Source organism: Cyrtonyx montezumae, unplaced genomic scaffold, assembly GCF_038088225.1.
Source record: "Cyrtonyx montezumae isolate F1298 unplaced genomic scaffold, pur_monq_1.0 scaffold_17, whole genome shotgun sequence".
Lineage (NCBI taxonomy): Eukaryota > Metazoa > Chordata > Aves > Galliformes > Odontophoridae > Cyrtonyx > Cyrtonyx montezumae.
In genome coordinates this window covers 19,407,277-19,434,422 of record NW_027071903.1, presented here as the reverse complement: position 1 = coordinate 19,434,422, position 27,146 = coordinate 19,407,277, and the positions used below count along the sequence as shown (strand labels likewise).

At 41.0% G+C, this 27,146-nt stretch overlaps 1 protein-coding gene across 1 annotated transcript in view; it reads left to right on the top strand.

Annotated features, from left to right (window-relative positions):
- The window catches only part of SCAPER (S-phase cyclin A associated protein in the ER), a 141,276-nt gene that overhangs the window by 100,682 nt on the left and 13,448 nt on the right, over window positions 1–27,146 (top strand). Inside the window, exons 26-29 of the mRNA XM_065733596.1 lie at window positions 3,765–3,994; window positions 9,943–10,098; window positions 19,478–19,715; window positions 22,363–22,512. Of these exons, the coding sequence (XP_065589668.1) occupies window positions 3,765–3,994; window positions 9,943–10,098; window positions 19,478–19,715; window positions 22,363–22,512 (774 nt within the window). The remainder of the gene's footprint in view (window positions 1–3,764; window positions 3,995–9,942; window positions 10,099–19,477; window positions 19,716–22,362; window positions 22,513–27,146) is intronic.

Here is a 27,146-nt window from a genome sequence, read left to right as displayed (position 1 = left end):
TCTGTTGGAGATTCAGGGACCAGCACCTAGCAGTATCGAGGTCGTCAAAAAAGCGCCTCAGCTGGATGTCAGCTCTGCATGTTGGGCTGTTTCTAAAGCAATCCAGACAATGCTGGCAATGCAAAAAAGAGCAACAACTCTGTCCTTTTAATCATGTAACTCTGAAAAGAACAAAAGTTTGGTTTCTGTTCATTTGCTTCAGTTGGGAAGCAAGTACACGAGTCTTGTAGCACATGTTGAAAATAGGGCTCAGGTAGAAGAAATAATTACACACATTGCATTATACCTTCCCAAATTGTTTCCCTTTCTTTACTTCACCGTTACACTGAAAATCCAACATCCCATACTGTTTTGAAAGCATATATCTTCCAGAGTGTTTTAGTGGTGAGCCCGATGATGACTAGAAAGTGGATTGTTTTAAAAGGCACTGGAAGATCTTTCCATTTAGGTTTAACAGCTCGGTGTTTGAGGCGACTCGTGGCTGTGAAGGATTGCACTTTTTTACGAGAAAAAGAAAAGCATAAATGAGTTTTCAGTGATAGCTCTACGTTGCTAACTGGAAACTGTATATTTTTGTTAGCACAAAAAATGTGCATTGATATAGGGGGGTACTTGCAGTGGCATGAGTCAGAACGGAGCAGCATTTTCTGCTATATTGAATGTGTGCCTAAGTGCTTTACTGGACTGGGGCCATGTTGTTCAGCATCTTGCAGGATTAAGTCCTAGATGCTGGGCACAGCTGAAGAGCTTACAGCAGCTCTATACAAGCAAGGGATTCCCTTACACAAGGGGAATTCTCTACTGAGTTGCTTTCATGGAGACTGCCGGAGCTGCAGATCTGGTTGTTAGACATCTTGGTTCAAGAGCTGCTTTAAAGCAAGTAATAGTCTTGATTACTTCTGGCAACAGCAGTCATCACAAACATGAAAACAGTGATGAGATGTTGGATCTGCCAGATAACTGAACGCATTTTTCCTGTTTTTCCTTTGTGATTAAAAAATGCATTATACCAATCACTTGACAAGTCACTTTAGATAGGTAATGTTACTTGTAGATTTTTGTCAGTGGAACTGTTACACCTCTTAGACCTTACAAATAAAAATAGGGTGTTTTTTTTTTTTTAAACTAGCTTATCCAAACCCTATGCTCAACTAACAATAGTTTTTATAATCATAATTAATTTTTGTTGTAATCAAACACAGAAAGCAAAGCTTGAAAGGTTTCACAATTATACCATTAAATCTTAAGATCTCCTACCCCCTTAATTGATACAATGATCAGCATGCAGCAGTACATCACTTTTGCAAGCATCCCAGTTAATGTTGTACATAAATCTTAACACGCTTTCACACTATTCAATTAATTACTTCTAAATTAAAGAGTTGATCTTTTGTCACTCAGTGATTTCATATGAAAGGGAAAAAAAGGAAAAAAAATAGGAAAAAAAATAGGAACAAAGTTCAAATTTACCCATTTTCTTAAAAACAGTATTTCCCTTTGTCTCCTCTCTGACGTAGACTGGGTAAAAACCACATTTGTTCTCACTTTGTGTTAATCCACCTATACATTTTTCCCCAAAAAATGGAATGTAAAGAATCAGCTCTGCAAGAAATGTTGGATTGTATTAAGAGTGTCAGATGTATTTATTCTTCACGTTAGTAAGAATGGTTTTATATTGAGACATGGAATGTATAATGAAGGACTCCATACATATATATACGAGAACTGTATGTTCAAAGTATATATATTTAGCAAGAAGAAAAAATAGACATCTGTTTATAGTACTATTCATAACAGCAGCTGGAAGGCTTTACTCCAATATATTGTTAAATCTTTTAAGTGAGAGATTATATATCTTTTTCTTTTTTCATCCTAGGTGAATAAGCACCGAGTAGCATTCGTTAGCCCTGTTTTAAAACCTGATGTTCATAGTACAAAGTTGACATATTTAAATTAATTTATACATAACAAAGCTTAATCCATCTATTCAACAGGCAATTAGAATCATTAGGCCTGAATTGTTTTAGTCAGCAGAAGTTACTGAAGCAACATAATATTATTTTTCCTATTGAACTTGAATAAGCAGCTGAAGGCTTCTCACTTGCTCTCTTGGCTCACCACCAGAAACAGGCTATTGCAGTGAGTTTTAAGTACCAGCACAAGGCTCGGAGCTAATGAATAATGAAAAAATGTTCATGTTGTTCTTTGTCACCAAGTGTTACCAAATCCCTCCTGATACCTATACAGGGAGAAGCAATTTACTGTGACCTCACTTGCTTTTGTACAGGCTGTAAATGATTTTAACCTGGAATGAGAATAAAATTTCAGCCAATATTAATTACAGGTTACAGTGTTGACAGCCTCAAGTTCATAGAATCATAGAGTTGCCTGTGTTGAAATGGACCTCAAAGATCATCTCATTTCAACCCCCCTGCTGCAGGTAGAGTCACCAACCACTAGAGCAGGCTGCCCAGAGCCACATCCAGCCTTGTCTTGAATGCCTCCAGGGATGGGGCATCCACAACTCACAAGTTCTGCAACCTACAAGCTGACTTGTAGAAATGCCTTCACAGAAGTCCAGCAGTGCTAAACACAGTGACTGCAGCTCGGAGCCCCGTCTTCCAGCTCTGCCTGTACATCTTCTTGGCTTCCCCGTGCCCGTCCTGTGCTGGTCAGAGGTTTCTCCCTAGCACAGCAGAATGTCTTAATCTTTACATGCTGGGAGTGGGCTGTATTTTGTTAATTCATCATTTAGAAAAACAGGATTCTGTTCCTCTGAGGTCAGTGAGGACCGCACGTTGAGTTTCACAGGTGATGACAGCTGACTGACGGGGCCGTGGCCATCAGGTGTGAAGAGTTCTATGTGGAGCTCTTCAGGACGTTTTATGGGGTGTTTTTCCTCCTATCCTTGATTGAAACGTGATGGTATTCATAGAAGCACTTGAGCATGGTCTGTGCCTCCTCGCTTGAGATTTGTGGGTGGAAAGCAATTCCCACAGCCCATTGTGTCTTCTAGAAGTGTATTGCTCCATGTCATCCTTTTTGATGTTCCTGTTATGTCAGGTTATGCCTGGAACGTGTGCAAATTTTTCTCTCTTCCCAGGATACTACTTTAGTTTTATTTCTTTTGTAACTATAATCATTTTCCAAAGATTTTGTCTTTCCTTCCTGCCCTCACTGGCAAAAATTTCTGCTTCTAACTACATTGAATTTGTAAAGAACCTGGAACTCTTTTGAGTTTATGGAATGGGTAAATTGCCTCAAATCTATTTTGTTTTGAGAAGTGAGGGGTGAGAGAAGTGAGGGAAAACTGGGAACACTTGTAGACTTGCTGTAAAAGTCATCTTGCCTTTGAAGAGTACTTCTGCCTTTGAAATACTTAGCTATGTGGGGATATTAATTAATACTAAAATGCTAGAAGTTTTGATACTTGCTGGAAGAGAATGGCAGGAGTTTTGTTCACCTGTGATGTGGAACCACCATAATTCATCTGTTTGGACGTAGTTAAGGTCATATCATAGAACCACCAAGGTTGGAAAAACCTTGGACGTTTCAGTTTTGACTTGATTTATTGTTTTATATGATGATATCTGTATAGGAGTGTATAGACCCTTTCTTGTACCTGCAATATTTGAATGTTTCTCAGCACTGCTAAACTTTGCTATTGTATTTTACTGTACTCATACATGGCTTTCTAAGTGCTTCTCTACAATTCTTACTGAATTACGGATGTTTTCTTTTTTTTTTCTTTCCTCTTGATTTAGGTAAATGTTCCAGATGACCATAATGCTACTTCAGGAAGGAGTGCAAATAAGCAGGTGTTTGAAGATCTAACAACGGGGCTTCTGAGGATAACAGCCATCATTTTCAGATGTCTAATCTCTGGCTTCCCAGATGGAAACAGCCACTCTACAGCACTGAAGATAATACAGGAAGTGAAAAGCAAATCCTCACAAGTGGAAGCCTTCAGCAGCAGAATCCAAGACTTGATCAGGTTTAAAAAAAAAATCTTGAAATGTCTTTAATCCTTCTTTGTTACAGAGAAAGAAAAATACTTTGAGTTAAGCAAGGAACAAACTTCTTTAGCTCTTACTGTAGTAAAAGTAGTATGCATGTGTAGTCAGAAGTCTACTGAAGTGCTCTATTCTCAGTAGAAAAGGTTTTTCAAGAAAAATGCAGAGACAAATGCAGAAAACCAAATACTTTTCAATTTTGGACTCTCGGCACTGGTTCAGAGGAGGAAATATGTTTCTGTGTTTATCTGCCTCTGCATTACTCTCTATCTGTGGAAGGTAAATTGCTTTTGTTTTTTGAGCAATCTTTTATAGATTTATTTTTATTTACAGTGGCTTTGTGCATCTATATGGCTTGTCCATATGATGTTTTCAATTAGTCCTTGTAGGAAATACTGCCTTAATTGGATACTTTCATCCAAATAATTAGTCACTTATAACAAGCCCCAGTGTTAGTCTTCCATACTGTCTGCACTCTTCAGTGTTCCCCATAGACCTTTTTTGATCCTAACATTTTTAATTGCTGTATGCCTTATGTAACATTCTCATAATCTAGGTTTCTGCACCCTTTTTTATGACCTTTCTGTCAATTTCTTCCCCTAATTACTCTGGAGTCAGCTTCCTTCTTTCCACATTTTCTCACCATTCTCTATACCACCTGCATTATGGCCTTTGTGATCCTGAATACCATGCATGCATTCACTTAATTTTCTATACAATAAATACTTCTTGTAAAGTTTACCCAATAATTTGTCTTCCACTCTTATAATGTAGCTGTAATTCAATAGCAATTTTCCTTTCTAAGTATATGCTTTAAGTTTTGATCAAAATAACTCCATAAAGTTCTATTAATAAGGTAAAGGAAAAGACATTGCTTTAGTCATTTTTGCTTGAAACATTCTAGCTCTTGGGTAAAGTGACTTGAAACTGAGCTGTGGCTATGCTTCCCTATGGTAACTAACCAGTTTGATGTGTTAAAATCTGGAAGTGAAACATTCATAAAAGATAACAGCCTACTTTCCAGAAGATTCTGACGTGTTACAGTCATGGTCTGCCTGATTTGAAAAGGAATTTCCCCCAGGCTCTTCAGGTAGAGGAAAATATCTTTCATTAGATGAGTAGTGCGGCTGAGACAAGACTTTGGGTGCTACTTCTCAGCTAGTTCTGAGAACACAGCTTTCCCTTTTGGTTTTGTTCTGTTCTCCTGAGGAGGAGAAACGCTCTTTGTAATGAAGGAGGCCGATTTTAAAACCACTGCATTTTTGTTGTAAACATGGGAAGGTACCTAGCAGACAGGACAGCAGCAGTAGAAAGAAGAGCATAGGCTTCTGTTTGACCATCAGAAAGCTGAGTTTGTGAAAGGGATTGTAGTCCTTGCTGTGACATAGCATTCCTGGGCAATGCTACACGAAATCATTTGGACTTCTTATATGTGGTCATTAATTTGAATCCTAGCTTGAAAGCTGGGTTTGATTTACAACAGTGCTGAGCACACTGAACAGCAAGTCAGTGGGAGCTTTACTTTAGAGTATATAACGTGTTATGCAATGCCAAATACTGTTGAAACAAGATCATAGGTCTCTCAGATCAAATACACAAAATAAGGCATATGTGGATTTATGTGTCCGTGCTTCTGTTTCTGTCAAGGAAACTGTGGCTAATACCAGCTCCTCAGAGTACAGGGGTGTTCAAAAAACAAAATCCTTCGTGTCTGGGAAGTTTTCAGGTGTCATAGTCTTGAAGTACTGCAGAAAAAATGAGCGAGAAAATTACCTTATCTTGAAAGGTAATACTTCTAGAGTATAAAATTGACAGTAAGAAAACAAAACAATGGATTTCATCCCATTCTGTATGAATTTCCCTGCTTATCAACAAAGCGGGAGTTTTTTGAAACTGAGAAGTGTCATCGTGTAACTCCTCATAACAGCACAGTATTTACAAGAAGAAAAACATGTACGAGCTCAGCGTGTGAGCAAACCAGCATTCCTTTCTCCCAGGTTGCACGGGGGGTTTTGCACATGCCTCGGGATGCTTATTCTCATGAATTCTGTCTCGCTGCAGTCAGTAACCCTTAAAACAGTTTGTCAGCTTTTGTGTGATTCGGTGAGATTTGTAATTATTTCCTCTCATATCTCTCTAACATAGTGTCAATCTATTCTGTTTAATGAGAAATTTCATCTTCTTTCATAAGCATTTTGAGTAAATGTATTTAGAGGATGTAGCTGATGCTTTTCACAAATCTGAACACCAAGAAAGTTTTCACTTCTTTATACTTGATGATTTTACACCAATGGATTGCATTTCATTTCTGAAATCTCATATACTACCTTAACATGTTGATGGGTAAACATGATTGCAGATACTCTGAAGCTGTATGATTAGCCAGCTGATTTATTTTTAACCCCAACTGAATGACTACATGTGGCATCACATTCCATCAACTGACAGTCAGTACCATTCTGCAACCAGAGATTCCTATACATAGATTTTTTTCTAAAGTTATTTTGAAATACATCTTTATAGACTTGGACTTTTTTGTTGTGGCATGTAATGTATCCTAAATTCCCTTAAATTCTCAGTGCTAATAGTTATTCTGATAACTCATGTGCAGCATGTATGTGCGTGTCATGGTTAACCCAATAGGTCCATTCTTTTTCTGTTTCAATCAAATCTGTGGTTCTGTGTTTTAGGCTCTGTTATTATTTTATTAAGCTAAAGAAGGAATCCTTCTGCTCTTCAGTAATCTCTTTAAAGTAAATTAAGTAAGAAACACGTTATTCAAAACTAAATTGTTTGCTAAAGGTGTGCGGTTTTGCTAGTAGATGATTTAAATAGTCATCAGTACATCTTCATCCCATGCTGACAGTATGTTACTGAAACTGTGGCACAGTGAGAATCTTCACATCTTCACTTCTCAAAGTCTGATACGATGTTGATGGACACAAAGTCAGATGGCTGGAGAAGGAAGGCAAAACAAATAGTTGCCATAGGTACGGGTGACCTCTAAAACTGGATTGTTCTCATGTAACCCACCTTCTCCCCAAACAGGTTTTGAAAGAGTGTGAAATTTCAGGATGTTGTATTCTTCTCATTTAGGAATGGGAGGGTGGGAGGTCTGCTTATTGATATTTGTGCTGAGCAGACATCTGACACTGGCTGTGCCGAGCGCAGATATACCCTTAAGCTACAGAGATACATGAGAATCCAGCTAGGTCCTTCACCTGAGGCACTTTAAGGGATCTGCTAATAAATGGAGAAAGAAAGGCACGATGACAAGGTAATAGTGCAATTAGGAAAAAAGAGAGTGGGCATTTCAAACTAGTCAAAACCAGACAAATTATATTATTAATGAGAACCTTTAACCTCCAGGTCATTCTATCAAGTGTCCTTGTGGAGTTGACTAAATGGGAGTTTTAGGAAGACTTGGAAAGAAAGAGGGAATCTTTTTCATTTTTATTTTTTTTTCCCTGTTTGGGAAAAGTAGACCTGATGCACAAGCAGCAGGTGTTTACACACTGTCAAAAGGGAGCCAAATTACTGGAGCTGTGCTCCCATGGGTGAAAAGAGAGAGAGATGGAGACGTTAGATTAGGGCTTTGACATTCCACTTGTCTGTATGCTCCGCTTCAAGGAAGGGAGCGCTTCGTGTGTCCTTTCATTGTCTCCAGATGACCTTAAAGAATACTTCCAATAGAATGAAAATTCATCCATTTCTTCTCTGCTGAAACAAGCAGCCACTGACCCCCTTTGGTATCCAGGTGTGGGTGTAAAGGAAGGTGACAACACATCTTGTAGATGTCAGTCAGACATTCTTCGTAAGGAAAAAAAAACAACAAGAAGAGCGTTGCCCAGAATACTTCTGCCTTTTAGTGAGCAACCATCTATCAGTGTTAGCTGCGCTTTATTTTCTCCTCCTTCCTCTTCCTTCCTATATCATGGAGAGATTTCCAGCACTCAGCATTTCTCTGTGACTGTGATGTATCTAACACCCAGCTCTGTTCCTGGAATTACTCTGCTAATACCGGACAGCTTGTTTATTGCTTGTGTGATCAAGTGGGTTGCTTAGATCAAAATCTGCAGGAAAACATGCTGGTAGCCTCTCATGTTGCTAAACAGAACAGACAAATCAAACTTACCTGAGCAATTAGTTTGCAACTAGTAATTTTCGTGCATCCCTATGTCTTCTTTGCTGCTGCATTTCAGCAGATCAGTCTTTCATATCGCAGTCTGACATCTTGCTTCATACACAATGTATTTTTATTCTTAAGTACTTTCATTGTTTCCCAAAGCTTTGTGTCAGCAGGTTAAGCTTTGGCAGAAGTCTAGCTTCTAGCCCCAAAGAGAGGCTAGTCTCTGGGCAGGAAGGCTGTCTGAAATGTGGAGACTATCTTCCCCAGTCTTTATAGTCACTAACTTTTCAAAATCAGACTGTAAGGCATAGGAAGAAATTGTTATTTTTAGTAGATATTTGTACAGCTCCTGAGACAATAATTATCTAATCAGTATTAATTATTTACTAGAAACAGTGTTGTTTTTTTTTTTACTATGGTCATCATTATTTAATAGTGTTCCACATTTCAGTCAAGTCAGGATGTGTTTGATGCTGTAGAAACATACAGGCAGTGGTGTTCCCATCTTGAGCCTCACTCTCAAGCACAATCCCAATTGAGTGGGCTTGACAAGCAAGCAGGCCAAACAGCTGAGGGGATGGAATAATGGTAAAACCTGTATGGCTTAGACTATCAGTGTAAAAAAACAGTGAATAAGGTGATGGTGTCTGAAAGTGATTTCATTTCCTAAGTCAGGTTGTGTAACAGATTATAATAACAATTCTTCTGATTTTGACAAGAGACTTCTTCTAGTTGGTACGAGTAGGGGAAAGTACAAAGAAAACTGAAGAAATAGAACGAGGAGTTGATTGAAGCTGGAAGTTTGTCTCCACAAACATACCTGGTGTGACTTAGGAAAATGAACGTAGGAGATGTATATGATGTGATGTAGGAGAACGAACCAAGAGATAAAGTCTGAAAAACTGCATGTTTGTGGTAGAAAGGGGAAGTACGTGATGTTAGGGGATATCAGTAAAAAGACATGGGGGAAAAAAGGACCTGTCTGCACAGCTCAAGTGGAATTGATTGAAGTGTGAGAGAAAATGGTGAAGACAGAGAGGTTGGTGTTAGCATATGGGGCGAACAGTAAGATTTTTGGCAGGAGCTTCCAAGCTCTTAGAAATTCTAAGAATCTTCAGCATTAGGGAGGATGGTGATATGACCTACTCACGTTTGATAAAAAACAAAAGGTGGCCTTTTGGCTTAAAAATAAATAGAGCCATTAGCGTGGATTTCTCTGCACCGAGTCCTGGTTGAGTTCCTGATGAAGCTTCCTGATAGCAGAAGGTTGTGACCTGCAGGTTCGTTTAGTCTCTTAATTGTTGCACGTAAGTTTAAAAAAAAAGAAGAAGAAAGCAAAAAGCTGTGCAGTGGTTGTTATGATGTACGTATTGCAATAAAAGGTTATCTGGGTAACATCATTGTCATCTTGAACTTGTGTGTTCTACCAAGTTTGTCTCTTCATGCTAAAGAGAAATTGTGCTGCTGCTGAGCTATCAAGACTGCTATAAATCATTTAACTATGGCAAAATTCCATTGTCCTCTAGCAGTATGGTAAAATAAACACTTACATTCATCTTTCTTTGTACAGTATAATACAAATTATCGTGCAACAGACAGTTATCTTAACAAGAACTACTGATAGTTACAGAGCTCCAGACCTGAAGCTGCTGTAATTTGAACTGCTTTATTGAACCCTCTAAGAAACCACAGCCTGTATTTTATACGGTTTGATAGCGGAGAAGCAGGAATTCGTTCTTTGTGAAGTTATCAAAACTGTCACAGGACTATTTTTTAATACAGTTTTTCATCTGTTTCCAGTTACGTGGTGAACATAGGATTGATAGACAAGTTGTGTTGCTGTTTCCTCTCCGTTCAAGGCCCTGTTGATGAGAATCCAAAAATAGCAGCTTTTCTACAGAATGCCACAGCGCTGTTGCATGGAATATGTCAACTCTGTTTTGCAGTCAGTGGAAGGTAGGTGCTCTTGGTCTGTCATCTCTATTATGTTCACCAGGCAGCAGCCAGCAAAACTTCTAGCCAACACTGCATTTGTGGTAGCAAGCGAGCACTGAGGTGAGATTAAATCGCAGCAGTCCTTAGTGACACAGTAAAACTAGAAGAGAAGCTCTGCTCACCCTTTCACCGTTCAACTGTAGGTAGTTGCCTGCACTGAATCTTGATTCTTGTAAGTCATTTATCAGAGCTGCAAGCTGTATCTCCAGTCATCATTACAGAAAGGGTTTTCTCACTACTGAACTCAAGCATCCAGTCCTAAAGACTTGAAGTATTTTACTGTCAAGTGAAATCAACTCTGAATTGATTTTTGTCTTTTAGGCAGCCAAATTCAGTTTTTGTTCTTAAGATACTGTTATCAGTAAGGGAATTATATTTATGTAAAATATGACTGGCTTTGTCAGGGAATTTTCTAATGCCAGGTGCTCCTTACTGAAACCTAATTGTGGCTGACGAGGGTAAGCATGTGGGATGTTTCTGCTGACAAATCTGGACTGCTCTGTCTGCAGCCTTGGACAGCCCAGGTGTCACAGTCAAAATTTCAGAGTTTCAGTGTGCTAAAACCTACCACCATTAGACTGCTACGTGTTTCAGGGTAAGACAGTGCTGACAGAACTTGACAATGAATGCCTGAAGGGATGCTAATGCTGAAGAACAAGAGTTAAGGAAACATAAATTAAACAAGGCTGCAGGTAAGAGTTGTCGCTGGTGACTCCAGGACACGGGCACGTGGAAAAAGAACTGCAAGAAATATGAGTCCAAAGAGACCATCCCAACTTACTGAAATTTCCCTTTATGAAAGCTGCCAACTTGGCATTTTACATTCCAGGACAACGCTGCCAAAAGTCAAACACGTACTAAAAAAATTCACCTTTCTCTTTGTGGAATAATAATTCTAGCTACGAGTCTGAGTAATATAATATTTGCAGTTTCTGAAGCAGGCCTGTGTTTCACCCCAAAGATTTTTGCTCCCCAAAATAATACAGTACTATGCTATGCACATACCTCTTTCAAGAACATCTGTGTTTTGTAGCAAAAATGAGAATTTTGGAGAGTTGAGCAGTTTTCTTCACAGTCCCAACAAGAGGGGTCTGATCTTTTAAACAGTATAAAGCAGCAGTGCTGGTGAGCTTATCCAAAGGTGCTGGTTGCTCTCAGTTTCCATGTTAGATTGTTCCTTTGTGCCTGAAAAGAGATGAGAGAAATGAATTTGCAGATTCCAGAACTGTTGTCCTTCACTTTTAGATAAAAGCTGTGCTGTAACTGATTAGACAGGCAGTTTAGTGCCTTTAATTACCTAAGCATGCTCCTGTTGATGAACTGAATGCAGTGCAGTTCTTCCATGTTACATATTGTACACAAGGAGTTCCTTAGTATTCAAGGTGATTTAAATGGAAAAAGCTGCTGCCAAACACAGGTCGAGATGGCAGAAACAGAATTCAATTTTATTGAATTCTTAAATATGTCACAATACAGCAATACATTTGGTGTGATAAATGATCTGCAGCACTAAAGGCAGCTTGTCTTTGTGAGAAGTACAGATGGCTCTTTCATTTGTGGTAACTAGCAGTAGGAAGCAGGGCAACCTGTTCAGTCAGAATCCACTATTTCTGATTCTCCATGCTTGAGCACCAAACTTACCACTCTTAATGTGTTCTTAACGCCTTTGTAGTTCTTATCCAGAGGAAAAAAAAGTCTAGTAAGTAGTATTGCTTCTCTGTCACTGTAGCATAAAAAGTATTGAAAAATAGGGATTAGTGCTTCAGTTGTTTCAAGAGCATCTCCTAAAGTAATGTGTGGAGGTTAGGAACTTGTTGGTGCCCCTTGATGGTGATGGTAGGGGCACGTCGTTTCTTTGTTTTTCTGAAAGAACCAACTCAGGTGGTTGTTTCTCTTGTAAAATGTTGTCATCCTCGCTGAATGCATTAGGCTATTTTTATAATGTGCTCTTCGTATGGTGCATGCTGTTTCAAGGGCACATTGTGCCCCTGAGTGGGCAGAGTGGGAAGCTGGCAGGACTTGGTCACAAAGGGAGAATCTTGAACCAGATCCACCAGGCACTCAAATCTCCCTCGGTGCCTGTAGCAATGACATCCTTCACAGGCCAAGTGCTGAGTGACCCTCCTTGCTGCGTTCAGCCAGCACCAGGCTGCTGGTAGGGTCTTCACTGCAGGCTATTCCCATAGGGCCAGAAGTTAAACACTGCAACACAAGTATTAAACAGTTAAGAAAGCCTCTCCTCTGGGAACAAAGTATGTATTTCTAGAGCTCAGATGCAGGAAGTGCTGTCAGTGCAGACTTTTCTGGTCTTCTCTACAAGACTTGTTTCAAAAAACCTCCAGAACTTGGCAAGATGTTGCTAAACCAGACTCTAAATTGAGACCCAGTGCGTGCTTGGATAGTGGCTTCATGGGAAAGTGCTCTGTCAGGTACCCACCTGCAGGTCTCGATCAGGACCTTCACGACAGGCAATCCTCCCCCTTGTTTTAGAGGAATTATGACCATCACTGTTCTGTTTCTCTTGCCATTAATTCATGAATATCTCCAGGTTGGATTGTTCTTAGGCAACGTGTCGCATCAATAATGATGATTAGAGAATATCTCCAAATTGGATCATATGCGTACGTCAGCATGAAGTGTTAAATGAGGGGATGAGTGATATAAAGTAAAAGATAAAATTTTGAGACATAAACTAAGAAACATTTTTATTCCCCTGGTAGACTTTAAAAAAAAAAATCCAAAATAGAGGAGTAAGGTACAGTAAAGGAAAATCTTGGTAATGTAGGACCATAAAGTGGAGGATTCTCAATTTTAACATCATAAAAAGTTATTGAAATGAGGGAATCTATTTTGAACATACATTATAAACTTACGATAAGAGGAGGATTTTCATTTGTTGTCCAGGTCTTTAAAAAGATTTAACTTTTACATTGATCTTCACAAATATTAATTTTTGGTACTGATTAATAATCTCTAGATTGATTCTTTTAACTTAAGCTTTGCAGCAAGTTTGACAGCATGTTTTCTAAACATTCCAGTGTGTATAAAAGAAAATTTGTGGAAAACATTAGGAACTTGTAACCCACATGAACCTTGTTTTGATAACTGTTATATGGTGAGAATTATTGAAGGTGTCTTGGGTCCTTCAATTGAATTGTCCCATTTATTGTATTCTGCTTAACATTCAATACTTGCAATGGAGGTGAGAAATCTTCCCTCCCTAAAGAGCTTGAAGAAAGACACGTATGACAGATGAAAATAAGGCATTGTCTCTCCACTGGTATGGTGAAAGTGCAGCATGTCTGGTTAGCAAGGTCTGTTGTTTGCTGAGCAGAAGATGAACGTTACATTTGATATTAAGACTCAAAAACTGGAGCTATAATAATGTGTAGCTGTTTCCTGTTTTACCACTAAGAGTAAAGTTTTTATTAAGCTGAAGCAGAGTGAAGCATTAAGTGGACTGTATGTGTAGTAAGAGTGGTATGTATAGACTTACAAATCTGTCTTGTTCAGTTCCAGGTGAACAGTAGCAGTGGTCAGGATGATGGCCTTGTTTTTAAAGGAGTTCATTATTCTACCTTTGCACTGTTATTAGGCTTTTGTGTGGACCTGGAATCCTGCATATGCACATGTGGTAGTGTGCTTGGCTTGTCCGCATAAGGCAGAGAACAGTGAGCAAGCAGAGATCGTGGGAAGCATGAATAAAAATACTGCCATTCTGGCCTGGCTGCGGCCATTCCCAAAAAGCTGCAGTGAAAACTGAGCAACAAAATACATTGGAAGTCTTTTCCTCATGGCAAGGATCTTGTTTTATGTTCTTGTCTCTTCCTGTACTCCCAGTCTTCATCAGGTTCGTACCCCTTCTTCCCCTGCAAGTGACTGGAAGTGAGATTTGTGTCCCAGCTGTTCAGTTTTTACTCTGAGGAGGACTGTTGCCACTGTTTCCTTTCAGCTGTGACCATTAGTAATATGTGCTGACACTTCCACCCAGGGGCATTGTGTTGCTGCAGTACATGGTGCACCATACTGGTACGGCAGAGATCGCAGTGAGAGTCAAGAATTCACAGAGCTCCCAGTAAACAAGTTGACTTGTTGTGTGAGAGCTCTTAATGAAACATTAAACCACAGATTTAATGCAGACAACAAGAGAAAAATAGCAGCAGTGGCTCAGTGTAAGGGTTAATCCTCAGTAATAATAATCACGGAGGGGGAATGTTCTCCCTAAGAGCAGCAGAGAAAACTAACAATAACAGACTGTGAGGGAAGTGAGCTGTGTGTGGAGAGTTCCTCAAATCATGAAGCTTCCTGGGACATCAACGTGGGCAAAATTTTGCTATTTTCATGACAGGGCCAACATCTGCAAGCTCCCTTAATAATGCAGGAAAATGGTTTGTCACAGTAATACAGTTGTGAAGTTGTTACTATTGTCTGTTATCCCAGAGCAGTGCTGAGATGCATCTAAATCCAAGGCAGCAGCTGATGAAGGTGCTTTACAAGCTGCAGTAGCAGAAAGCTGCAGATAGACAGGGTTTGGTCCAGGAACATAGCGACTGTCACGTCACAGATATGCAAGGAAGTAGGCTGGTTTCTTTTCAGTTTTATTACAGTAATTAAGATAATGCTTGTTTTGGCTGCTGGATAGCAAATCATATGCAAGTCCGTTTAAATTCTGGATGTGCTTCCCTCTGCTTCCAACAGACAGCAGATTGCAGCAAGTACTGCAAACGAAATGAGATTTCTTCTCGAAATTACTGAAGACTTTCAGATCTCCCATTGCATGGTACAGTGATATGCAGCTTGATAACGGGATATGTAATTAGGTTTGGCAGGTGCTAAATCCTCCTTGTATTTTTTATTGTTTTGCCTCTTTTTTTGACGTTTCTTTCTCAGTAATAGTAGGAAAAAGTACAGATAATGATTTTAAAGTCCTAATATTAAAGAAAACAAACATATTCTAAGCCTCTTGAAAACTCATGTTTTCATTTGGCTCCCTGTTTTTAATCAGGAGTATATATCTCAAATATACAAACATTACAGTGTATACCCGTAGAGGGTCTTGCCTGCTTGTTAGCTCAGTCTGTTTTTAAAACAGTATATTTTCAGATATAAACAGTTTGCTCATATTGAAGTTTGGAGAAGTTGTAGTTTTATGCTTGTTCTGCAGTCTGCTGCTTCTCATCAAGCTGCATTCAATTCCTGTTTTTAATAAATAGTGGTGCACTTTAACCAGTGAGGTACCACTGTTTAATATCTTGCTTTGCTGGGATGTGTTTACCCACGTTTTTTAATTCTCAAGTCATAATCCCCACCACCAATGGGGGAAGAACCTCTTACAGCAGAGTCTGATAATCGTGATGGCAGCCCATGGTGGAATGTCCTGCACTTCACTAATTTTTATTTCATTTTTAACTTCGTTTTACTCCCGCAGGTTGTTTGACCCCAATATAAATATTTGTCTGTATTTCTCTGCTAAATTTGGAGTCCTGGTAAAGTTTGGAAGACTTTCCTTTTCTCCATCCTATAATAGCCTATGTAAAAATATCCTCCCCATCTTCCCTTTGGTGAGTAACTGGAGGGGTTTTGTCCATTCTGTTGGACTTCGGCGTGGTTAACATGTAGGCTTCTTTAAATAGGATAATTAAAAGGAGGTGCCTTCACTGGACTTGCAGCTTTAGTTATGTACAAGCTAAGCTTCTTGTGTGACAGAGTCGCACAGGGTTTTGTTTGTTCCCCTTCTTTTCAGCCTGTAAGCTGCCAGTTATCAGAGCTTTCCTCGGGCTTACATTTGAGGTGGACTAAAAGGCTTTTTAAAATCTGCTAAACGTATGGAATCCGCTGTTTTATGGACTTGACCAGAGCGTCTCAAAGCAGCACACACAACGCTTCACCTTCCATTTTCCCACATCTCACATGTGTTTTTTCTGCTCTAAAGCCCACAACCGGTATGAATAACGTCTTTTACCTTTTTATTGTAAACATTTAGGCTTAAAGTGATTATAAGTGACAGTTAAAACCAACAGGAGCCGGTAGCCCGCTCATACACAAATTAACTGTAATACAGGCAAAATCAAAAATAAACATTTCGTTCGGTTCCTTCAGCCCACCAAACCTCGCAGACTTTGTCCTGCGGTGGGACTTGAAAATTCTTGGTCTCTTCTTGGGGGGGGGGGGGAAGAGAGTGCATTTTGAGTCATTTTTACAATTGACTTTTTTATGTATATTTTGATTCATTCACTGCTCCAGAGAAGCTCAAAATGGCAAAAGGATTTCATCCAGCTCCATAAGCTTTCTCATATGGAGTTGTTTAAATATAATGATGGAGTGAGAGCTGAAAGCAAGCTAACTTGAACCTTGGGTGAAATCAGTCAACCTCGTTGCACAGAGTCACAAAAAGCTGCAAGAGGTGTCACGGACAGTAATGAATTTGGGGCTGTCATTCGAACATGACTGTTTTGCAGCTGATAGTTTTTCTGTTCGGTGCGGTTGTTAAAGCTAAGATGGAAACAAAATACTGGTTGTGAAAGGAGCCGTGCTCATGTGATACTGTGGAAACAAACAGCCTGCCTGTTGGAGCGCCCTGGCTGCAGAGTGCATAGCTGGGCAAGCAGCAGTGCTGTTCAGTGGGCAGCTCTGAGGAGCTCAGACACAGCACACGAATGCAGCCCTGAGCTGCTGACCGCCTTCCTGGTGCCTTCCTGCTTCCTGCTCCCAGCTGCTCATCCCAGCGTGCTCACCTGAGGACCCTGCAGCTTCCAGGCACGGGAAAAGGAGCTCCACGTCATAAATTGCTGTGCTACAAAGCTCCACCCAAAGCAAACTTTAGAGTTCTAGGAGGGTTTTGCTTTAATTTTTTTTTTATTCTTTGCGGTGTAGATGCTAGGACTGTTGAGTGTTACAAACCTCAAGCTGTTTGTGTTTCTTCTTTTGCAGGAGGTAAGTAGCATTAAATCATGATTTTAAGAATTGTATTTTACACTGTTTCGAATGTTACCACTTGTATTTTGAGCAAACCCTGCTCCAGGGCCGTGTGCTGAGGCTGGGTTTGTGCAGAGCTTCGTCAGGGATCCTTGTGAGCTCCAGTTAAAAACAGCCAGCATTGAACATGTACCAGTTTTGGAAACTGAGGCATAAACTCAGCTGTACAGAGCTCTGGCTGAGTTCTGCCATAGCCACGTGCTGGGCTGGGGCTGTCTGGCGCTGGCGGGGCACCCATGTAGCACCCCAGGTGCTGACGGGAGAGCAGCTTCATATCTCCTTGTGTTGTTCTTCTGCCTCACCTGAAGATAAGATAGGCTTCTTTCAAACACCGTGAAGGGGCTAAGTGGGATGCTTGTACAGCATAGGTATCCCAGAAGTAGGACTGGGACGTGAATGAAATCTTGGCATGTCAGCAGAGGATGCTTCTCCTGAAGCTTTTCAGTAACACCAGCCATGTTTACGTGACTGTAAATAGTGATTTAGAAGAAGTGGTACCTCTAAATGCTTATCTCCGATGAAATCATTCCCCACAGGTGACCTAACTGATAAAAAGTGGTAGCGTTCATCTGTGGCCTTCTAAATGTGGAGATGTGAGAGAGCCGTGATGAAGGCAAATGCGTGCCAACAAAATGAGCTGTGTACAGCCCCAAATCCTCCAAAGTGTGTTCACCCGGGCTGGTGCACAGGTGGATATGAGCTGCTACTGCTGAGAGTACTGGAAGGATGGCATTGAGCTCTTCTGGTCTAGGAAAGCTTGCTGATCCTGGTCAGCAGGAGTGCTCTCCGTCCAGTCCTTTCTGTAGTAGCCCAAGGTATTCAGAGTTACAGATGGTGTTGGATGGATCTTGTTTCCAGTTTGTCTCTTATTCTCTATTTTCCCATTTCCTTTCCTTTTGGTTTTTATAAAAAAGGGAAGATACCCTCACCAAGTTTGTCCTTTTATATAAGTCACAGCACCTGTGGTGTTTTCCCTTAATAACAGGAAAAAAATAGCTGCTTCTGATACTGACGTTTTTTTTTTCTATTCCCTTCCCCTTTTTTCTCTTCTTTCCTTTTTAAGATGCAAACATGGTTTATGAGGTAAAGATGGAACGTTGATGCACCACATATTCAGCATTACTTCTCATTATATCCAGTGTTTCAGTGTTTCTTGTGATTAAAGATACAGACCTACTGTGCTTCCATAGTGAAGCTCAGCAGGTTTACACGATGGTTCAGACTAGGACTTGAAATACATACCTCCTTATCTGGAGATATTCAAGACCCATCTGGATGCCTACCTGTGTGACCTCCTGTAGGGAACCCACGTTAGTGGGGGCTGGACCTGATGATGGCCAGAGATCCCTTCCAACCCCTACAGTTCTGTGATTCTGTGAAACCTTGTTGGGTTATTTTGTGTGCTTCATTTTGCATTTGCTTGTGTTCTGCACAGCATTTAACCTCCAAAGTTGTGCTAGTCTTAGATTTCACTACTTGTGACTACTTTGCATCATTTTCTATATTATTAATGATGTGAAAAAAACCTCCAGGAATGGAACGAGTCCTTGAGGGGACTGTGTTATGTGCATTTGGAAGTTTGAGTGGGAGGGTGATGTGTGGGCATCTGGAGTTGTTTGCTTGTCTATTTTAATATCCCAGGGAAGCAAAAACTTCCTTCTCGAGTTTACTCACATGCCCAAAAGATACCAAGGAACCCCAGGGACGATGTACGTGAGCTGGGTTGATTTCTCTCATGTCAGACTTGTGTTTTGCTCCCGTACAGTCTTTCCTAATAGCACCCGATGGAAATAAGCTGTAGTGTTTTGCTAACTGCTCACCCACTTCATTCTCAGATTCCTGCAGAACGATTTGATTAAGATTGTCTGGTCTGAGTAACTGCTTTCAGTTCATCAGGAGCGTGTCTGCCACCATGCCCACTGCCCATCCCTGAGGCAGAAGAGGCATGGGCTGTGTGCCCACCTCTGCACCGCTGCGGGAATGGAAGGATGGCAGTGGGCTGCTGGCCTGAGGGTGGGCCTGTGTGGAGCCCCCAGAGGTGCTCCCAGCACTCTGACTTCAGACCTGGCCCGCTGCTGCGTAGTCTCTCACTGGCATCGTGAACCCGTTTGGGAAGCAAAGACACCAGGATGTGGAGGAAGATATTTAAAGAGTATAACTGCACTATAATTAAGGAGAGCATGAGACGGTGCCCAGATTATTGAAATAATTTTGTGGAAGTATTGTGGACTCTTGACATATTAGACATCAGGCTGCTTTCCTTTTTAGAGGTTTACTTGTGCTCCAGTATTTGCTTTATAACTGCTTCACCCTGGACAAGTGTGTGCTGGTCCTCTTTTCAGACGGTTTAATGTTTCTTTGACAGATCTTGGAACATATTTGACAGTACACGTCAGGATCCCACAGGACTAACAGCAGTTCTTCAGGCTACAGATCTGGTTGGAGTCTTGCATATGCTGTACTGTGTTCTTTTCCACGGCACAATCTCAGATCCAAACACAGCGAGTCCTAAAGACAGCTACGCAGAAAACACAATCCAGGTTGCCATTCAGAGTTTACGTTTCTTCAATAGCTTTGCGGTTCTTGATCTGCCTGCTTTCCAGGTAACAGATGTTTTACAGCTTTTGTTATGTGTGAAAATATTAACAGTTATGCTTTTGGGCATGCTTTTGTCTCCAGGATCTTAGTTATTTGAGGAACTTTTGTGAATTGTTTGTTTTCTTGTGCACAAAATTCCTAACTGTTATTTCTACGCTACGGCTAATGAGTTTAACCAAAATGTGAAAGTTTGCAGTACATGAAATGCTGAATCCAATCCATTACTTCTTGGATTCATAAAAAAGAAACCTTATTTTGCAGCATAATGTTTTATTTTGGGAGACTTTATTAAATATATATGTAATGATGTATGTCTATTAAAAATTATTCTCAAGAGCAAGAGGTAAATTCTTCTGATGAGAAGGGACTCATATTATAACCATAATTTTAATTTTCCAGTGATTTCAATGCCTGTACAGCTCAAGCCAAAAATCACATGGTATCTACATTTTTCCTCAAAGTAAAGTGACAAAAATGGATACTATCTTTCTGTAATTTATTATTCATTGAAATTAAAGAAGTCTTTTCTTACCTATTACAGGTAAAGGAATCATTTGGCCATACTGAGAATCCTCAGATGAATCAGTAGAGCTTTTATTTTGTTAATATGAAGCACCTGGCAGAAAGCACTGCTGTGCTGAACACTTTTAATAAGATCATTCTCATCCCATTCATCAGACAGGTTTCTGTTTCATTCGCTGTGTGATCTGTGTATACGCTGCACCATAGCCTTCATCTGAGGTGTGTTAAAATCAGCAAGAGCTTTGCAGGAGCAAAGAATTCCGTGTCTCCTTTAGTCTGTATTTCTCAACTTCAATTTTTAGTCCACGTAAGGTCTCTGGTGACAGCAGCAAGCAGTTTACATCTAACTACATACAAGTGCATAGATGCAGTTGGGGGATCCACGCCGTCAGTAGTTTTTATGGGATGCAAACTGTTTATTGGAAACAACTCCTGCATGCACCATTAACTCCCATTTCTTTCTGTAAATCAAAGCAGCTCCTTTTTACAGCAGGCCTGGTAGCCCTTGGTTTGGGACAGAAGGTTTGTTTGTTGCTGCGTGACATGTCATAGGAAGCAAACCAGTGTGAGTGATTTCCTTCAGTGCACTGATACAGAGGTCCACCCAGGGCAGTGCGTGCTTAGCTCTTACACACAGCGGGCACGCGTGAAGTCTCAGCAGCCATCCATTCCTCTGTGGTAACGGGGTTTATTTCTGTAGTGTTGAAAACTCAGTGTACACCTGAGGCCAATTAGTGCCCGTCCTGACCCTGTGGGCAGGAGCAGACAGCAGAGGGAAAGAGTGTAGTTTATGCAGTCAGATTGTTATCTTGAAGCAGCAGTTTTATCCTGTAATAGTAGGACTGGAGAGTGGGGTTTTTTAATGAACAGAAGAGCTCTGGTATTCTTGAGTTTGTATTAGCACAGATGGCTCATGGGTATATATTTAATTTAATTTGACAGTCTAAACAATTGAAGGATGGCAGTGAGAAACAACACAGGGTCCTGAGCTGATATTAATTCTAGCTAAAAAGGAAGCATAGTTTCCTTGAAAAATTAGTTTAACTTCTATACACAAACTCAGGCGCCCTTTGACCTGTTGTTATCAGGGAGGGTTTAGCCCGGACTGCCAGGTCACAGCATGCGTGGACTGCCCTAATTAAAGAAGGGTGGCATATGAACGTGGCATTTACATGATGGTGGGAAAGGGTCACGGTTGTGTGGTAGAGTTTGAAAATTCTCTCCTTTAGTAAAATGCTTGAGATTGAAGTTGGGGAAGTATCCACAGCTGAGTCTGTTTTAATTCTCAAGAATTCTACTTTTCCTGGGTAGACGTTTTCAATATGCTGAAACTAAACTATACTCCAGACTGGGATTTATGTAGATGTGCTTAATGCAGACTGCGAGATATAAAAAGAAGAAAGCTTTCAAATGAAAGAAATTTTCTCACAGGCCTGCACTGCTATTTCATTAGAGTTAGTGGACTGTCATGCTCATTCTTTGTGCTTTAGTTTTCCCCTTTGACCTTGTGTCGTTCTGTCTGTTTGACATGTTTATTAAATAGAGGCTGTAGGCTGTGCAGATAAAATCTAATTCAGAATCTCCACGTTACAGCAATTGGACTACTTTTTAAAAGTATCCCAGAAAGCTTTACAGCTGAGCGTTCTCTCCTGTTGGATGTTTCTGACTTTTTTTTTTTGCATGCTTGCAAAGTGATTACTTATTAATCTATGTATGCCATTTGGAGCACAAGTTATTAATGCAAAATGCATTCTGGTCTTTTGCAAAAAGGATGTGCTTTCTTTTGCTGCTTACTAGGAAAAATCATAAGCATTAAGTTTTCCTGGAACATATAATGTAAGTCAAATGAAACAGTCAACTTAATGTCAACTAAGCAGAGTCCAACTTTCCCATGTCCCTTCAGAGTTTGAATTTACTCTCATTTGTCTGGCTTTTAATGTTACGGTCCAGTTGTAACTGCGAGCTACTGAATGAAATAAGGGACCTGATTCTAACCCCCTCTGAAAAACTGAATTGCAACCAAGAATGTAGTCAACACTTCCCCCAAGATTTGTGTCGTTGATGCATTGTGATGCACGTAATTTCTATGGCATGCCAGATTGCAATTTGTTTCTTTGTCTTTTTTTTCAGTCTATTGTTGGTGCTGAGGGACTGTCCCTTGCATTCCGCCATATTATCAGCTCCTTGCTGTGGTACTGCTCCCAGCATACCTGTGAAGGATTGCTACATGAAGTCATTATTTGTGTGGGCTATTTTACTGTAAACAACACAGATAATCAGGTAAGGCAAATAGAAAATGGGATCAGAAGTTATCGAGTGTACATTTAGTCATAGATCCCTCAAGAAAACAAACCGCCTTGACGTGGTTTCGAGGAGGTTGGGGTTCCTAAGAACACAAATGTGTGCATTTACAAAACAGGAGTTGAAGTTACAAGTGGCTGTGAGCAAATTCTGTGTTCTTACACAGACAACAGTGCTGACCTTGCATTGATCATAATTAAACTCACTCTCTGCCAAGATATATGCAGCAAATAATATTTTTAATTCCAGGTTAACTTCTTGTCTGCTTATTTAGGCAGCTGTGGTGCCCAGGTGTAACCTTGTAATGACAGCAAAGCTAGTCTGCTGTGGAGGCATGTCCTCAGATACCAACACATTCACGTACCTAGGTTCTCAGAGAAGAGCTCTTTTGAATTTAAGCTGCCTTTTCCTTCTGTCTTTTCAGAAGTAAAGCAACAAACAGACAGTGGAAATCCCTATCTAGCTTCCTCGACTGTTGCTGACTTCTGTTAATGGACTCTAAGACTTCTCATGCTCATGAAAATGGCTTATAAAATAACCCAGATGCAAATCTTTGAAATGATTTTGAATATTTTGGTTTTAAAAGACTCCCAGTTTCCTCAGATCACACACAGCAGCTCAGGGAGTACTGGCACAGCAGAGGTTGGCACTTGCTTTTACTTCTGTGTACCTGACTCTGGGTATGTGGAAGGTGTGATATGGTGCCTCCATCTTTGGTATGATTCAGTTTTGTGAAGATATTTGTTTCCTTCTCTTGCCGTGCTTGTAATGGTTGGTTCCCATTTTTGTTCAGCCTTTGGGAGGGGGGTGCAGGATCAGGAGCTTAATTCCACCAGTTAAATGGAAGAGCAGAAGAAAGAAGTGGCTTGACTTGTCGGCAGAGGTTAGAGAAAAAGCTGTCCACGGTTTTCTACTGTGATTGGACCATTCTAATATCCTAAAGTTGAAAATGCTGTCAAAAATATTCTGTAATTACATAATATATAGTAACGTTTCTGTGGCTTTGGCCAGGGAACCTGAGGGGGAGGATCCTGCAGCCTTCCTTCCTGGCGGAGCCAAATCCCACTCAGGGTACAGAGGCTGATTGGCACTGCTACCAGCACACAGGCTCTCAGGGCCCCAAAGCTCAGACTGCAGTCTGGAGCCTCTCAGGAACTGGGGCCGCCTGTGGGCAGTACTGCTCAGAACGGTCAGTTGGAAAATCCACGTGACACCACTGCAGTTTTCTCTTCCCCACTGCTGCACGAGCAGTCGTGCTGGCATCCAGGGGTGCCAGCATACAATGTTGGTTTTTCTCCGCAGTTTCAAAATCTCTTTTCTGGCACACAAGTATAAACAGCTGTGATTTATTGCCCGGAGGACGCGCAGCTATAAATGTGCCAGGAATAGTGCGGCAGTGGGATTTCCTACCAGCGGTGCCTGTGGGAGCACACTGCAGTGCTGTCACTGCTCTGTGCTCGTGACCTGGGGCCGAGGTCTGGCAGCAGGGGCCCAGCACAGTGCCGTGGCAGCAGCTGCCCCTGTGGCTGCAGGCGGGCACTCAAGAGTCAAAGTGTGTGCATCGTGTGTCGCTCTGCAGGCCTCCTTCCCACTGCTAATCTCACAGTGTCTTGGAGCCTTCGTGTGTGCCTGCGCTTGGGGTCCTGTGCCGTCACTCATCTGCCCCTGAACGGAGTTAGTTTTCAAGACTACAAGGCAGCTTTGGCATCTTGGTGAGACAACTGCAGGTCTCTGTAAAATGACTGTGGTAGGTTAGTGCTGTTCATACGCTGAAGGCGTTCTCTTACGATGGTGCACTTTGGTGGTGCTGTCTGCAGAGGTTTTGTGATGTGCTTTCTGTTTCTGCTGTCCGTACTTAACATTCCTGTTTCCTAGCTTGTCAGTGAGCAAGCGGCGTTTTTCTTCATCAAAATGTTCTCTGTGACAGAATTAACAGAATCAACAGGACTGTTCTGCCCACCACAGACTCAGTACTTCCACTGTTACTCCTATTGAAGTGATTATGCTGTTCTGACAGCATTGCCAACGTTCCAAAATGCCAGAATCTTACTCAGTCAGATAATCATAAAACATAGGGAAACTTATACAGCAGTATTTTTACTAATACTGCTGAGCATGCCATCATTTACTACAAAGCAGGTCATCATTCTCAGGAGCTGTTAGTATTGTGACTTCCAATAAAGATAGGATGCCCTGAATGAAATAGGAAGTGCATTCATTAATTCCCTCACGGCTTAATTTTTTACTACGTTTTGAGCTTCCAGTTCTTTCTTTCATTGTGGATCATTGGCAGTGCTGCTAAAATTAAAAAATGGGTCTCGCATTGAAAGCTTTCACGTAGCAGACTTGAAATCCTGGAAAGAACTGCGTTGTAAAAATAGATACTCAGGACTGAGCGGTGAAGCCAGACTTTGTAGTGCCTGGTACTACTGGAACAGAAATCCATAACTAATGTATTTCGCAGCAAACTTGCTTAATTCTTCTTACAGTCAAATGCATTTTTGTTTGAATTGTTTGACATTTGAATAGGTCTCTTCCTCTCTAAATTTCGATCCTTTATTACAAAGCTCCTTTGAACTCACAAAAAACAGTTATTTACAGCTTCTGTTGTTCCTCTGTCCAAGCACGTGAACGGATTCAAGTTCTCCTAAAGGTGCACTGAGATAAAGGAAAAAAAGAGCATTAATTACCCCCAAAGTGCGCAATTTATAGAATAGATTTATTTAAAAAATAAGATTTTACTGTCTGCTGACCTCCTGAAGTACTGCTGTGATTTTAGGTGAATTATTGCCACTACGGAGTCAGATCAAAGGACAGTTTCCCAAATATTTCACGCTCGTGGAGTAAAATCCTCAGTGAGCGTGATGTATTCGGTGAGCAGCGTAGGATCTGTGGAACTCTTTCCAGTTAGTTGAGAGGCAGACGCGCAGGACGCGTTCTTTCCTCGCTGCTCCGTGCAGCTGGCAGGAGCCCTGCAGTGAGTCCTGCACACGCGTGCCGGCCCGTGCTGGGCTCCCAGCTCCTGCTGCTGCACGGTTACCATCAGCCCAGGCCCAGATGGTTCTGTGCAGGAGCGATGGGGACAGAGGATTGCTAAGGAGACTTGGATTTTGCTGGCTCTGCCCACGTTTAAATATATCGGCGATACTCCTTTCCTTTTTTTTTTTGTTGTATTTTGTTGTAACGTCCGCAGAGCCTTTTCGAGGCAGCTGCCGTCACCAGAGGGGGGAGATAAATCAGTCCTGAAACTGAAAATATCAAAAAAGCAAAGTGTTCCTGGTAATATTTTAAACGTCCCGACGTCATTAGTCATGCCTGAACGGCGCTGCCTGTTTTGTCTCGGCACGTGAACTTCTGTTTACAATAGAAGCTCGGCACTGCTCTGCGTGCAGCTCAGCCCGGAGCAGGATCGCTTTGGTGCTGCCCCTCAATCTGTGAGCGGCCCTAACGGGTCCCCTGGTGGAGGGTGGGGGTGCAAAACCGAACCGCCGGAAGAATAATGTCCGATCTCGGGGTGAACCATCACGCCGTGTCACTGCTGGAGGACTGCGGCTGCTAATTAAAATGTTCCTGTTAATTAAAATATCCTATTTCATTACACTTTTATTCCCTTTCGTTGATTTAATTATTGCGGTGACTATAATTAGCATGTGCCGTCAGCTCATTTCATTTACATATTATATTGGATAATTGAATGTGGTCCCGTAATTAAATTAACATGAATGACAGATGATTTGGCTGCTTTCACATTGCCGTACTGGGAATAGAAATCTTTCCATATTCATTGCACTTAGCAAATATTTTTCATTTGAAAAGTCATCACAAATCAGATCCTCCGACTCAGGACCTGGTCTGGCCGGCTCCGGAGGAAGCTGCATTGTTTGCGGTGCTCAGTTGTGCAACTGATTTAAATAAAAAGAGCCCTCTTTTCTTTTTCTTTCCCTGTTGGACAAACGATGTAGAGTGCTCGGGCAGAATCTCACTGGCTCCTGGGACTGGCGTGGAACGGAACTTTATGTTTCTGAATTGTTGAACTAAAATTCTTAGTGTATTTTTAGTGTATTGGAGAATGTTAACGCTTCTGTCAAAGCACTCGGGAGAAGTGTATGCAGCTTCACATTTTTTATTTCATTTTTACCAAAGTAGGGTTTGCAGATACAGTTAAAAAGTTTTACTGGGGTAACCGGTGCAACTGGAAAAAAAGGGATATGCAAACCATATGTCTTTGAGGAAGGGATTTCATCCTGGCAAGTTTGTCTTGCAGTTGTGTTAGTTTAGCTGACTTATTTCTCTGTCCCTTCTCTTTTACCCCTGGACAGCCCACAGGAACAGTACACTATTCCTGTTGTGAATTTGGGAATAATTGAAACGTCAATATTGTGATCGAGTAATCTTTGAAAACGGAATATCACAGAGTCAAATTCAGTAGTTGGTCACTCACGAGGAACTTATCCGTATTGTACAGCCATGGGGAGTGCGCTGTAGGGCCTCTTTGAGGCATGCCATCTTGCTTCACTTAAAGGAATAAGGAACAGTGAGATAACGGGATATCTGGGGAAAGGAAATTTCTCCTGCATTAAAGATATATAACGTCACAAAATACTGTCACAGGT